Here is a 16,291-nt window from a genome sequence, read left to right on the forward strand (position 1 = left end):
ATTCCTGTTGTGAATGCCTTGCACAAAGTCTAGACAAGCCAGGGAGAGCATCCCCGCCTTAATCAGGACAAGGTCACTGGGTGAGAACGAACCATGTGGACCAATTAGTTTCTCACAGTGAAAAATGGTGTTTTCACTGTACCGCACGCTCTGGTCAGTTGTCTCCGGGAAGCCTGTTCTGTGTCACAGAGGAAACGTGTAGAAGAACATCCATGACCAACTCAAATTTGTCACCACTGCAGGCTGCATAAAGAACACAGCTGTACTGGCATTGTCAGATTGCACACAGTTTTGTGCAAAGAAGAATACATAATTCCATACAGAGGCCCATTTTAAAAATGATTTTTACAGCATTGCAAGGATTTGCAAATATTTTGTGCTATAAAATTCTTCACAGTCTGCTACCAAATAATAATGTAAAGGCATAAATGAGCCAAAAAATAATACAAAGGTTATCAATTATCTAATTCAAAGTAAATATAATCAAAATACTTTAAAAATTTTAATCAAATCCTTAGAGAATAGTATTTTTGGTGAGTTTATTCTGATAATTTCAAATTAGTAATTAGCAAATGATACGTCAAGACATGTTTAATATTAACAATAATAGGAAATGCCATTGTTCCTTCAGGCCGTGAAGCTTGATAATAAAGCCCAGTACAGGTGGCCGGTCACCATCCAATCCTGTTCTCATCAAAAGGAAACAATTGTTCATGTGCGACATTCCACATTGCACAGTTGCCTCCTATTCTTGACTCTCTTTCCTGTTCATCCAGGTAAACAGAGTGCAGTGAGCTAAATTTCATGAGGCTTTGGATTTCACATCAGCAGGTTCCAATGGAACTCTTTCCTGTTTGTTGTGATTGTGAATATAGCACACAACCTTGATTATTGATATGTTTGCAGGTGCATAACACGGGCAGCAATTAAAATAATCAGCTGTGTAACTCTGTCCTAAATCAATATGATTTTCTCTTACCTTCAACCTCCCTTTCTTTCCTCCCCCGTCCCCCTAGTAAACACTAATTAACTTTGATCTTTGTGCATTTGATTTTTCTTGTCTTTTTTGGTCAGTGAGTTTATATACTATTCTCCCTCTTTGAGATGGACTTATTTCACTCCGCGTCTTCCGACTCCATCCAGCAGGACTATGCTGTTGTATGTAGGAGCCAGATTTTGAGTATCCATTCATCTGTGGATGAGCATTTCGGAAGTTTCTACCTTTTTCTATTGCAAACAGTGCTGGAACTACCATTAGTGTACAAGTTTTTGAGGGAGTACAAAGCAGAGTACAGAATTTCAGTGAGTGACATTGCTGGGTCCGGCAGTAATGTGGTTTTTAGCTTAGAGGGTCGGCTCCCTGGCTCCCGTGCACTGGCCTCATATGCTGCCTCTTTGCTAAAGCCTTGAATTTTCTCTGGACGTTCTTTGCTGTATGCGCTCTGTGATTTTTCAACACATATATCTATAGTTTTAGATAATGTACTTAATCTTTTTCAATATCAAACAATATTTTTATATACAAAACTGAGTCAGTATGTCTCCATTCACAGGATAGAAATGGCTTTTCAAAAAAAAAAAGAAAAGAAAAGCCTTTTCCTATGAAATTTGCCAGAAATATAACTTGTCATTGTGTTTTTAAAGATAAGAGAAGAAAACCCCAAACTATTATATATTGAACAATTAAAATGAACTTCACTTGAAAACTACATTTCTGGTTAAATAATATGCAAATGTCATTGCTATTATGATGTCACATTAATGTTATCTTTATATGAAACTTTCAGGCAATAAGTCTATCCATAGCATATTAACCATATATACCATCACAAAATATATGTATATTTAATTAGTATGGAATGGAGAGGTAAAGAAATAAAATTAATAGCTTATAAGATGTTTTATCTTCTTTTTAAAATGTGTAATTATAAATTTTATCAAGCTTCTTCACTTAGGATTTGTCTCTTACTTTCATTATAGTGAGGTCTTCTTATAACATACAGTAACAAATACAATAAGTCACTGTTGTGATTATCATGTTGATTAAAAAAGTTATTATTCACTGGCTTAAATAGAAGAAACAAATCAAGCCTTTCTGGGTTTGCATTTCATCATTTATGATTTTTAAAGGTCTTTAAATTTTAAAGCACTGGATTTCTGTTTTTTATATTGATACCCAATAAATTTAGCATGGAAAGAAACACTGTAAAACGATACTATCACTTAATAACTGTATAACCTTTTGTTTATTTTCTTACTCTTAATTTCAGGCAGAACAAGACAATGGTCACCCTCTGCCTGCCTTTGCCAGTCTCCACATTGAAATTCTGGATGAGAACAATCAGAGCCCATATTTCACAATGCCCAGTTATCAAGGCTACATCCTGGAATCAGCTCCGGTGGGATCCACTATTTCAGACAGTCTAAATTTGACCACTCCCCTAAGAATTGTAGTTTTGGACAAAGACATCGAAGATGTAAGTGAATGGTGCATATTTTGTACTTCTTTTGTTAACGTACAGAAAAATCTTGAGATCCAGGGTGAAAACAACTGGAGCCCATTTTTCATAATACTTAATTACCAAGGTCCTACCCTGGAAGTTGCCCCAGTGGGTTCAAGAAAGATAAGATTCCATGGGCTGTGGAAAAGGGAACAAACCATGTGAATAGAAATGAAATTCGTGGTATTATCATTTAATTTCAAATCTAGGATATTAAAACATAACTATATGTATGCTTGGATTCAGCAATGATTCCCCACCACCAACTTCAGTGTATATCTGAAATATGAAAGGAAATGAGTGTTTCATTTGGAGTTTATTAAGTTAGCATGCAATCTTTGTCATGCATGACTGGTAGGGACAAATAATAGCCTTGCCTATAATAAGCATAAAAATAATATAGGCAGCCGTGGAACATTAATTCTAATGGTTTGCTATTAGAGAAAAATATGTCATGGCAGCTGACCAGCCCACATCTCAGTCATTTACTCTGTTTATTGTGCCGCTCCCTTACTTCACACATCATTGTCTTCTGTTTTGCTGGAGCTGACACTGGAAACAAAATTGGAAAGTGGTTCAGGTTAGGAAAATCAGAGCATTTACCACTTTAGCCGCAGTGACTTGTACAAGGAGTGGACAGTTAATCTATATCAGGCCACTCCGAATCCTCCCTAGAATTTAACGAGAAAAAAAATGAAGTTGAAAGACTGTGGCAACATGTATTAAAGAAATATATGTGACTCTGCGATTGTTGGGCAGAGCCCATTATCAGAGAGAGAGGATGAGGCCTGACAGTGACAAGCAGAGATGAGAGCCATGTCAAGTCCCCAGAGTTACCCAAACCCCAAACAGTTTTCCTTTGATTCTACAAAGGACCGTAGTATTGACATATAGGTATATATATGCATATATATAATTTTAGATAGTGTGAATTTTAATTCTGAATCTTGCTATGGAAAATCCAGTGTCAGTGAGTTCTCACTTTTGAATAGCATTGACAAATAGATGTTTTTTTGCCCAATAGAACTTTATGAAATGCCAAAAGCATATCATGGCTGTGCTTCTCAGCAGTCACATGTGACTTCATAAATTTAAACTAATCAAAATTAAAGAAACAATTTTAAAAAGGTCAAATTCTCGGTCTACTTATAATTTGAGAAATCAGCAAGTCCTGTGTGGCTGGTAGCCACTAGTCTATTGAACAGAGTATCTACAGAACTTTATATTTTCAAATTTAAAATAAATATTTAATTTGAAAAAGGATAAGAAGAAGAATATTGCAATAACCACATGGCATATTTTTGAAGACTCTATTTTCCCCCATATTAGTGAGAGAAGAAGGGATTAAAAAATATTTGAGTCTCTATGTCTTTGGCAATAACCAACTTTTAAAGTTGTGTTTTCCAAAAATTTTAAATAAATTGTAGTTCTCTTTTAGAACAGATTCTGGTGAATAACACTTGTCTTTCAAAGCTGATAAATGATGTAGATTTTCTCACTAGAAAAGCTCACTCATGCCCACTACTTTCAAGAGGATTTTGACTGACAGAGACCCTCTAGGTCCTCCGGTCTAGGACAAAGTCAAATGGCCCTATAGGCACTCCAAGACTTCAATCTTTAGGGAAAGCTGATTGCCACCTCTGTCCCCAAGCATAAACTGTTGGGTTTGAACCACTAGCTTTTTATTTAAGAAGATTAACCAATGCACCACAAGGATTACTGAAAAGTGCACATATGTGCCCAATTCCCATACTAATTCAATGAAAATAATTATCCACAGAAGTATAGCAGGTTTCATAGTGGATAATACTAATAAACATCTTAAATGACTAAGTTGTCACTAGAATGCACAACAAACAAACTCAGTATGTCTTATCCAGAATAAAGTGAAATCGTTGACCGGTGATGTTCCACAAATTTTGGTGCTGATGCTTTTAATTTTTAATCAGATGGACACTTACAGTTGAAGAAGTCTTCAAGGATGGGTTTTGAAGTGGGCATATACAAATCCACCCCCCTCCACACAATTTTAAAGTGTTTCAAAAATTCGTGGAAATTTTTCTTATCTTTTAACTCCATTTCCCCATGAACTTTTTGAAACTGTGTGTGTACGTACGTGTGTAGATGATAGATAGAAAGACAGAAGAAGATAGATAGATTATAGATAGATAGATAGATAGATAGATAGATAGATAGATAGATAGATAGATAGATAGAAGAGAGAGGTACAGAGATTTCTTCTAAAATTGTCTCATGAATTAATGGGGTTCAGAATGTCTGAAACTTGCAGTGTAAAAATGGCAGTCTAGATTCACAAGAAGGAACTGATGTTCCTTCAACAAGAAGCATCAGAATTTTCTTCATCAAGAAACTTCAACTTTTGCTCTAAAGTTCTTCAACTGGTTAAATGAGCTCAAATCATTATGAGTATTCATTGTTATTTATACCGACAACAAATGCTAATTAAAGCTACAAGATATCTTCACAGTTATTAAACTAAAACCCAAACTCACTGCTGTCAAGTCCATGTTGACTCCCAGCAGCCCTAAAGGAATGACTAGAATGGCCCCTTGTGAGATCTGAGTAGAACCCCCACCTTCCTCCCTCCGAGCAGCTGTTGGTGTACAATTGCTGCCCTTGTCATTAGTGGCCCCAGGCATAACCAGTAGACCACCACAGCTTTTACCAAGCACTAACTTTAAAACATGCAGTTGTAGTTTTTAACATGGTAGCAACCTTTTCTGTATTTACACTGCGTTCATGTATTTATATTATTTAATTAACGTTGTAATGCTAAACCTGTATTTGGCATGTACCTCCTATTTTGTCTGGGTTGTCTCCAACCAAAAACCCAACCCCTGGCATTGAGTCACCACCAGCCAACTCACAGTGACCCTGTAGGACAAGGAGAGCAGACCTGTGAGTTTCGAGACTGTACCTGTTTAGGGGAAAAGAAAGCCTGTCTTTCTCCCGCAGAGCAGCTAGTGGTCTGGAACGCCAGGTGATTCGAAGCTCGTGACCTTATGGGTGACAGCCAGTGCCTAACTACTGTGCCACCACAGTGGTTCGTCTGGGCTGTCGAGTGAATGAAACAACAGAGAATAATAATAAAACAAAGCTTATACATTTGGTTTCTAGAATGTCAATGATTAGTATTGATTCCATTTAAATTAATTCATTTGTACAAGTATTTCAGTAAACTTTAAAGTAGTTAGGTATTTATGCACTTTATAAATATTGTTAATCCTTCCTTTGTATAAGTGGTTTAGCAGTACTGAAAAAAAAAAGAAAGTATAAACACCTTGGGAAAAGTTGCTAGCTTTAAAGGTTTCTAGTTTATTAAAAGTGGTTTATTTTTAAATTTCCATTAGTGTACATTTGTATACCATATATATGTTTGTGATCATTTATATTTCCATTTTTCTTATGCTTAATTTCATGCAGGTTCCACCTGGTGGTATCCCTGTAGGTACTAGATATGGATGCTGTGATTTTGTTTGGTTCATTGCTGTGGTTTATTTTCCATTTCTGGATCTTTTCTAACAAAATAAAGCTCACTTGCATAGAGTGCTTTCTGGATCCTAATAGCCATGTGGGACAGAGACGTCCTGCTGCTTAGGGTTTCTGAGACTCCAGATATTGGTGGGCGCAGACGGTCTCATCTTTCTCCTGCACAGTGGCTGGTGAGATTGTACCAGTCCATCCCCAGGGCTCTTAAGGAAGATAAATTTGCCATAATCCCATTATATCTTATAAAGATACTTATCATTACTTCATAAGCATGTACAAATTTTAAGTTATATTATTGGCTATCAAAACCAAACCGAACTCACTGCCATTGAGTCGATTTCCACTCCGGTGGTCCTGTAGGACACAGTGGAACTGTCTTTGGGTTTCTAAGACTGTCACACTGCTGCAGAAGTAGAAAGCCGTGTCTTTCTCCTACAAACTGGTTAGTGGCTTCCAACTGATGACCATATGGTGAGCAGCCCAATTCATAACTACTAATGCCACCAGGACTTATCCATTATTGTCCATACTATTTTGAAATTTAGTATAAACAAATTTAAATATGAATATTAATAAAACACCATTATGAATTTAGAAGAAATTAACATTTCTAATAAGCAGGTTTAATAATAATATAAATATTAAAAGTTTATTTTAGTCCATGACATATATGACTAATTCATTATGTCAGTGTTTATGAAAAATTCTACACTTGGAATTGAGCCCTTTGGAACAGAGTGCTGCAGATAGCTGTTACTAATTAACTCAAACTGAAAGATGAGCTAAAAATATGAGCAAGCTTCAAACATTTGTGGAAAATCAGATTAAAAGATAATGAACATTTTCATGAGCTTTTTGAAGCACCTTAATAGTTTTGTATTTCATAAATTATGCTTTTTCATTTGTGTGTACGTTCATAAATAGGCATGCAGCTACATATGTGTGCATGTATATATCTGAAGAGCTTCAAAAATTTGTAGAAAAAATTCATTGTCTTTCAATTCACTTTTCCATGAACTTTTTGAATCCCCCCTTGCATGTATATTTCTGTGCTATTTATATGTGCCTATATGTCATCATATATAAGCTCATCATCATGTATGTGTTCTATCATATATTTAAAGCCAAATTGGCTTTAATCTAATAGAACACCATCTTTGAACATAGTTTTCCATACATGCAGCATTCTATTTGATGACATATCTTTGCTTAATTTCAATTCATGTATTTGTTGTCTTTGCATTTGTGCATGTTATTTCTTTACATTCATGATATTGTGTTCTTTTGAGTGAATTTCATAGTTAATTTTCCTTACCATAAATAACATAATATTTAATGAAGTAAAGTATATACTGAATGGGTACTTCAAGGTAAAAAAATACTGCCTTCTGTTATTTTGGAGAAAAAAAGATTAATTACTAATGGGCCAACAGTGTACTTATTAATTTAGAACACTTATATTTACTTTAAATGCCTTTATGTATATAAGGATTTCATAATAACAACCATTTCTATCAGAAGATTAATCTAGAAAGCTACCTGTTGATTCGTAGCCTGGTCCATCAAAACAATGTGCATCCAGCTCTCCAATGATTAGAAGTTCTACGTGTACTGCCAATCACAGTATTACTGACATGTGGCCACTGAAATTTGATGTTGATACTATAGATAGTACTCATAAAATTAATAAAATACATGGTACACTTTTGTGAATTCATCAAAAGGAGTCAGATCTAAAGTATTATTCTAAGCAATTAATCTAAATATGTTATGCTTGAATTATAATTGGCTGAATATTTCCAAATCTGTATTAGTAAAGAAACACCAGGATATTCACCAGTAAACTCTATATATGCTATATATTTATCTTGAAAGTTTATTAATTTAAACATACATAATTTTCCAGAAGTTATATTTAATCAGACGGTAAGTATGCAGCACAAGTTAGAGTGTGCGATGCACCATGCTAACTGAATGTATTATGTAACCTTTTTACTCTAAATTGATACTCTAGAATTCTGTCAGAAGTCACTTTATTCTCTAGCTATTTATCATAAAATGACTCAAGAAGTCTTTATTAACTCTGATTCTCAAATTGGTGGCAATCTGCATAAGGAACCTTGGTATCGATATTATCTTTCAGAGAGAAACCGTTTCACAATGAAAATCTTAGGGCCCTCACAAAGTTGTCAGAGAGAAGTAGCAGACGGTTGTACATACAAGAGTTTAAAAGATAAAGCTCATTGCAGGGTTGCCCCATCATAACTCACAGCCTATAAAATGCTCTAAAACATTCGAATATGTGATGAATATATGAATGCATATACTTAACAAATGCATTTATAGAAGCCAATGTGCTAAGATAAAAAGAATAACAAAAATGTCAACTCAAAATGCATTTGGAGTTCTTTCCACAAGGTTAGCTGGTTAATCAAGCTTTCTATTTAGAGATTCTGTAGAGATTGGGCATTAGTTTGTGACCAAAATGGCCTCATTTGTGGCAGATGGGAAACTGGTTTTGCTACGACAATGCACCCGCTCATGCAACCTACCCTGTGAGCCAGTTTTTGACCAAAAAACCGCATGCCTCTCTTGACTCACGCACCTTACTCACCTGACCTCATCACGCACAAAGGAAGAGGGACATAAAGGACCAGGATTTGACAACATAGAAGAGGTGAAGGGGGGAAGAAGGGGAGATGCTGTCAGCCATTCAAACAGATGAGTTTGAAAAATGTGTCCAAGATGGGATTTCAGAGTTGACAAATGAATTAAGTGTAGTGGGAGCACTTTGAAGGTGAGAAGGTTGCTTTGTCAAAAAATGTAAATATATAGCATTGTGGAAAAAATTCCGTTTCTTTTATTTTTGGTACCCGTCAAAAAATGAATCAAAATGCCTCACTTTGTAAATATGATGAGTAGTTGAATGACATTAACAGAAAGTTAACAACGGAAGTGTCTGTCTGAAAATATAAACATGTACAACATATTGAATATGCACATATCTCACTATCTTTGATAAATATGCACATAAATCACTATATTTGATAAATTTACAATTAATTTATAACAATTATTGTTTATCAGAGGATTTCCAAAAATTCATGGATAAGTGGAAGTTCATGGATGTTTTGCACAAACTTTTAAACAACCTCCTATAGTATTCTAGAGTAAACATAGTACCAAACCCAAACCCAACCCACTGCCACCAAGTTGATGCTTACTCACAGCAGCCCCGTAAGTCAGACACAACTGCTGCTTTCAATACCTAGGACTTTAACTGCTGACAGGACTAGAAATTCCAGTCTTTTTCCCAAGGAGAAGTTGCTGGTTTAGAACTCTCTCTGAGGCAGATAACAATCCAATGCATAATGACACTGCCACCAGGGCTGTCAAACATGGTGCATAAATCTAACATACCTTCATAGAAACTACCACAGAATAAGATACTATGAATTTATAGCCTGTTTGAGGTACAAATGAAAATATAATTTCCAAAGTCATAAGAAATATATATATTTCAATTTTAAAAGATTTTTTGTTTTATGAGTCACAATAGTTTTCTACATTAAATTATGTAGTAATTGTAGTTTAAATTAAATTCACTTTTCTGTAGTATTATAAATTTCAACTTTCTCACTTGTAAATTTTTTAAAGATGGATTTTACTTTTGTTAAAATAACAAATGTTAAGCAACCCCTACTTTAGCTCAGCCCTGAAACTTTAATGGCAAACAATAACATATAATATTAAATCAAATTTCATGATGGTCTCATATTTTTAAATCCAGTATCTGATTATACTGCGTGTCAAAATGATTTTTTATTTATAAAAATACCTTGCATCCCTTTTCCTAATTTCCATTATCTTCTTGATAGTCAAAACAAACAAGCAATAAAACCTAAACACATTGCCATCAATTCTGACTCACAGAGACTCAAAAGGACAGAGTAAAATTATTTGATAGTTTCTAATGTGCAAATCTTTTAAGAAGCTGACTGCTATGTGGTTCTCCTATGGGGCAGTTTGGGGTTTGAACCACTGACCTTTTGGTACCAGTCTACTGTTTACACACTTAATCACTATTTCAATATTCTCATAAGACTTATTTTAGCTGACTCTATCTTTCATTGCAAAGACAACCCAAGTCTCCTCATTTTTATATTTATTATGCTTTTAGAATTTCAGAGATTCATACCTTTGGGTCAATGGAACGAATGGATTGCTCACTGGAGGGATGTGAGACTGTAACTTCTTTTCTCTCAGGGCTAACAATCCCATTGTAAGATTTTCCAGGGCTAAGTTGATTATTTCTCAATTTTGAACATTTGACATTGTCCTCCTCTTCAAGTATAATTAATCTTGCCTCTAGACCAGTGGTTCTCAATCTGTGGGTTGTGACCCCTTTGGGGGGGTCGAATGACCTTTTCACAGGGGTCACCTGATTCATAACTAGCAAAATTACAGTTATGAAGTAGCAACAAAATAATTTGATGGTTGGGGGTCACTACCACATGAGGAGCCGTATTAAAGGGTCGTGGCATCAGGAAGGTTGAGAACCACTGCTTTTCATCTAATCAACAAAAATGTATTAATTAGAATAAATATCATTTTTCCATTTGGAAAATATTTACAATATTAAAATTTTTAAATGACAAGAATGATATTTATTGCTAATGAATAGTTTATGAATTTGGTTTTTATTTTATACCATAAGTTAGAGCTGAATTGTAATATGCATATATGCAGTTCATTACTACAGATTGAATGATTATAAAAGCCTATAACCAAAATTCTGAATTCCAGTTTTCTTTACTTCATGTTATTTATTAATTCTCCAACAGAGAGACCTTCTAGAAAATATTATTAGTAATCAGTAAAAAGTATTCAATAAGATTTTCTGTTCTTTGGAACTTCCTTTTAATTTTAATTTTGTTCACATTAATTATAACTTGCATTTGTTTCAAAATTTTGTTTGCAATATATTATAATCAATTTAGATGATTATCTTCATTTAGAACTACTGTTCAACCAAAGCTCTCTTTTTAAAGGAAATTTTTATTATAGTAGTTTTCTTGAATAAAAAATTGAAAAGTCAATTCCTACATAAGAGACTCATAGCCGTTTTCAATGTAACATTATAAGCAATGTTTTGTTTTGTTTTTCAAAGACAAAAGACCCAGAGGTCCACCTATTTTTGAATGCTTACACCTCAGTCTTCACTGTCACACAGACTGGCATCACACGGTACCTCACCTTACTGCAGCCCGTGGACCGGGAGGAGCAGCAGACCTACAGCTTTTCGGTGAGCCGCATTTATGTGCGCATGGATCCATGTATGTAAGGGAGCGAGGTCGCTCCTGGCAACTGAAATGTCAACGGTTTGAGAAGGACGTAGTGTTTTCAAGTAACACTAGAGAGAACATCAATAATAAAAGTTCTTCAGATTAGTTTTTCACTTTACATTTATTCGTGTATATAGGTGCAATCCTGTACTTTCCCAGAGTAGAAATATAATTTTCAGATCAGAAACAAACAAATGGGGCTTTGAGGTTACATCATAAAATGATCATTGACTTATATTGAACCCACAGAATAAAGAACTATTTCTTAGTTTTCTGGTTGTTATCACAATGCTGGGAGGGGGGATGGTAATTGCTGGTGTCTCATGAGTACACACCAGATAGCTAGCAAGTATGTTAAAATGCACTGGATAGTCCCATCACAACCAAGAATTATAGGGTCCAAAATGGCATTCTATGGAGTCTGAGCAATCCTGGATTTAAGTTAACTAAGGCAAAGGAAAAAACAACAAAAAGGTGGTTCATTTCTGTGCTGATAAATGGTTTCAGGGAATAAGAAAGAGAGCTCTCACACACATATATACAGGCCTAACATTTGAGAGGCAGACATACACACACACACACACACACACACACACAGGACTAACAGATTTGAGAGGCAGAGACAAATAAAAAGCAAGGTCTTGCCTCACACAGAGAGCCTTGGCCAGTCGATACGGCAGATGTAGTTAGGTTGAAATGTATTACCTTATTGTTTGATCTCCTTTTTTGAACCATATATAGCTGTTTCAGTTTTTAATACTTTCTACTCCTTGTGATTGACGATTTTCTATGTTTTGTCTAGTTGTTTTTGACTGTTTTTATTTGTTTGTTTCTGTTTACTTGCTTCCTCTTGTGATTTGTATGATTTCCTATAGATGAACTCCTGGACAGGCTAGCTCTTTAGAAAGAGTAAGGAGACTGATAATTGTCTAGGGACATGGCAGGCGAGGATGGAGGAAATAGGGAAATAGCATCATTGAGTAAATGAAGAAAAATTTCTGAAATTGATTATGGTGATGATTGCACAAATCTTCTTAATATTATCAAGTGATTAAATTGTGTAATATGCTAAGTATAACCCAGTAAAACTAAAATAAATAAGATCATTTAAAAAAGGACTAGGTACTATTCAAGATTTTGAAATAAATTTTATCTAGGTAGAAGAAGGAGATCAGCTGACCTAAAAGGACAGAGAAAGAGGCTTGTACAGAAGATTTTTTAGGAGAAGCCCGCACTGAGACTTGAACCATTGTGGTCTATAGATGCTGCTGATTGGGTCTGACTCAGGGCCTGATGTACAGGAGAAGGGACACTGCCTGTGTCCTGAGCCATTCACATGCATGTTGCCATGTTTGAGTCCATTGTGGCAGCTCTGTGTCACTCTGCCCCACCGGGGGTCTTCCTTTTTATTTTCCGACCCTCTACTTTATCAAACACGCTGTCCTTCTTCAGGGACCCGTCCTTCGTGATAACACGTCCAAACAGGGGATAAGGAATGTCTTCATGTTTCTTTCCAAAGACCACTCTGAATCAAAGCTCATGAGCTTCAAAGTTTCAGACGTCAGCTGGAACAAGTTTGGCAATAGTGTAGAACTGTTTCTGCTCTTCAGATCTTAAAAAAGAACAATGCCGTTAAGAAACCCCTTTTAACTAAATTCAATGAGTTTTAATTACCAATTTTTTCACTGTTGTGGAGTTTCTATTTTCTTGGCTGCTATAAGCATGATTATTGTAAAAGCAAGAACATTTTGTCTGCCAAATAAGTAAAGGTGAAAGGTATTTTTCTTTAAAAAACTAAACAAACAATAATCTTTAAGAATCGTTTATTGTCTGCCCAGTTAAAACCTTGAAGACTGTTGATATCCACTTATCCATCTATCTAGCTGCTTAACTTTTTGGTGGTTCATGTGAAAGTTGAAAAGTCAAATTGGTTTTTCATTGAAAAGTTCATTGATCGCAATACAATGACCTAAGAAAAGAAAGAAAGAAAAAGCAGACATAGAAGAAAAACGCTCATACACAATTTTTGAGTGACATTGATTGCAATCTACATGGTAATGCAATGTATCAATATTCTTCTCAATTTCTTGCTGTGTTTACCACTTGTTTTCTTCTTGTCACTGGTATTCTGAGCTTTATCTCTTCGTAGCCCGATGTGGTCCTATCAAGGCAATCAAAGCATCTAGTTCTAGTGTCATTGAGCCTGGGGTTTGTGTATGGTCTATTAGTCAACATCTGCTCATTTATATGTGCTTCAAATAGAATATGTTGAAAATAATACATAATCTTCAATATTTTCTTGAAACATGTTGATATAAGTAGTTGTATCATTTTGTCAAAATAAATTACCATCTTTTTAATCTTTCAGTCACATAGAAAGCACTCCTTAAATTATTAGGAATGAGTCTGTCTTATTTGTATTTCAAAGATTTCTCAATTAATGGATTTTTCTGTTCCCAAAGATAACAGCATTTGACGGTGTCCAAGAAAGCGAGCCAGTTGTTGTCAATATCCGAGTAATGGATGCAAATGATAACACCCCAACTTTCCCTGAAATATCCTATGATGTTTACGTGTACACAGACATGAGCCCTGGGGACAGTGTCATACAGGTAACTACCCATAGTATATGAAGATATATTCAAAGTGATTTTGCATGATTGATTCACTATGGACAGTTTAATAAATTGAAATTAATTTAAAATGTATTATATGATAGTATCTAGGTTTAAAACATTAGTTATTTTTCCAATATACATACTAGTTATTGAATATAAATATATCTTTTATATCCTAATAGCAGATTTTTTTAAAGTTAATTTATTCAAGTGGCCTTTATTATATATGAAATTTAAAACTTGACATAGTTGTACACTATTGTAGAAATAAGTTTTCTTGTTGCCCAGTAGTTGACAGTTCAGTTGTTCATCAAAGTGTTGACAATTAGAACCTATCATCTGCTCTGTGGGGAAATAGAATAAAACCTTGGGGCAGCAGTATTAAAATTGGTTTGCAGAAATAGATTAAATTGCCCCTGGTAATAAAAACCATAAGGCACATTAATAAATGTACAAGCAACTACTACACACTGGTCATTGGATCAAAAAATGAGATAATTATAACAGGAAATTTAGATTAGATATCAAATGGTATTATTAAAATTAGAGAATTTTGGAAAGAATAATTCCTTTTTGCCTTACCATTGACTATACTTTTTGCATTTAAATTACTTGTAGAATATTTCAGAGTTTCATGAATGTGAATTATGAAGATGTAAGAATCCCAATGGACAATCTTTCATAATCTGGGAGTTAGCTAATTAGGGTACTTCTCAAACTGAGCATGCAGCAGCAGCTCTCAGGAGCTGTTTAGAAATACTTATGACCAACATTTGCTTCTGCTTTTCTGAATAACGTTCTCCATAGGCAATATGAGATAGGGTGTGGGTAAGTGATAAAATGCCAAACACCAATGATTTCACATGATCAACTTTGTAAGTTTCAAATTTTCTTCTAATCCTGAGAATCAAAATTCACAGTTTATTTACTTTCAGGCCAGAAAAGTCATGAATTTATGTGTTTTGAAGAAATCTAATGGCACTGCTATTACCAAATACTATTCATATATACAAATGTTATTATTAATATTTTAAAAAACAGTCCAAATGTCTCAGAAATGTACATACATCTTGCTTTTCTCTCCAGCTTCATTCTGCCCTTATACTTTCTGATACTTTAATCCCACTTCACTGTCTACAGTGACTTGAGTGTACCCTCTGTGTTTAGTCTCCTGCTTCCTCTCTTGACTTCCTTTGCTTCTTTACTTTGTTTTTGCCCTGCGGGGGCTCTTTGTCTAAGGAAGCATGTCTTAGTGATTCTCTGCAGGTAGTCCATATGCACTCAGCTGCTCTGAGGGGATGAAACACCTCTCCATCTCCTCCCACAAGGATGGCAGTCTGGAAAGCCCTGTGAGGCGCCTCTCCTGTCACATGAAGGTCCCCTGAGTCAAAAGACTCCAAGGCAACTAACAAGAGCAACAACAAAAGTTCTTAATAATTCTTTCTCAATAACTCTTGTACCCTCAACTCAGTAGTAACTTAGCAGTTTTTAAACAATGGCACATCCTCATGTGTACATGGAATGAAATAGCCCGATATATTGCCACTGAGTCCATTCTGATTATTATTGACCGTAGATGGGGTTTCTGAGATTTTAGGTCTTTAAAGATGACATCCACTTCTTTCACTCTAGGGGTCTGTGACCAGCAAACCCTGTAACCAGCATTCCAGCATCTAGCATGTAGTACCTCCAGGGCAGCGGTTCTCAACCTGTGGGTCGAATGACCCTTTCACAGGGGCCACCTGATTCATAACAGTCACACAATTACAGTTATGAAGTAGCAATGAAAATAATTTTATGGTTGGGGGTCACCACATGAGGAACTGTATGAAAGGGTCGCGGCATGAGGAAGGAAGAGAACAACTGCTCCAGGGCTTCTTATTGGAATAAACGATTACTAATCTAAGTTAGACCCCCACCTCATAGGGTTTGTCTCCCCCATCTATTGTCTGTCACTAGAACCTCCTCTTATGTCAAATATTTAATAGACTAACTCATCTATTCTTATCTTGCACAAATTTGATCATAAATAAGTTTCCCTAACAGGTCAATATCACTATAGCTCCTCATCCACCCCACACCACAATCGCTCATACACATTTCATTTTCTGTTCAACTCACTCTCTCTCATTATAACCATCTGAGGTTAACTTCTACCGACATTGTATAGTTGCTATATATATATTTTTCTTTTTCTCAGTCCAACAAAAAACTTTAAGAGGTCATTGACTTTGCCTTATTTGCTACTATAATGTTCGCATAGGCCAAGCCTATTGCCCATGCCGCAGATAAATGCAAAAGCTCTACAAAAACCAGG

General features: G+C 35.3%; 1 protein-coding gene across 17 annotated transcripts in view; it reads left to right on the forward strand.

Moving 5' to 3' along the window:
- Positions 1–16,291, forward strand: part of PCDH15 (protocadherin related 15) — an 819,982-nt gene that overhangs the window by 434,680 nt on the left and 369,011 nt on the right. For 15 of the 17 annotated variants that reach the window (XM_075535092.1, XM_075535093.1, XM_075535090.1 and 12 more), the window contains 3 exons: positions 2,271–2,477; positions 11,182–11,316; positions 13,819–13,968. In XM_075535092.1, the coding sequence (XP_075391207.1) occupies positions 2,271–2,477; positions 11,182–11,316; positions 13,819–13,968 (492 nt within the window). Of the gene's footprint in view, positions 1–2,270; positions 2,478–5,945; positions 5,967–11,181; positions 11,317–13,818; positions 13,969–16,291 lie in introns of all 17 variants that reach the window. The other 2 variants (XM_075535088.1, XM_075535089.1) reach the window with 1 other exon arrangement.

The sequence above is a fragment of the Tenrec ecaudatus genome, chromosome 16 (assembly GCF_050624435.1).
Source record: "Tenrec ecaudatus isolate mTenEca1 chromosome 16, mTenEca1.hap1, whole genome shotgun sequence".
Taxonomy (NCBI): Eukaryota; Metazoa; Chordata; class Mammalia; order Afrosoricida; family Tenrecidae; genus Tenrec; species Tenrec ecaudatus.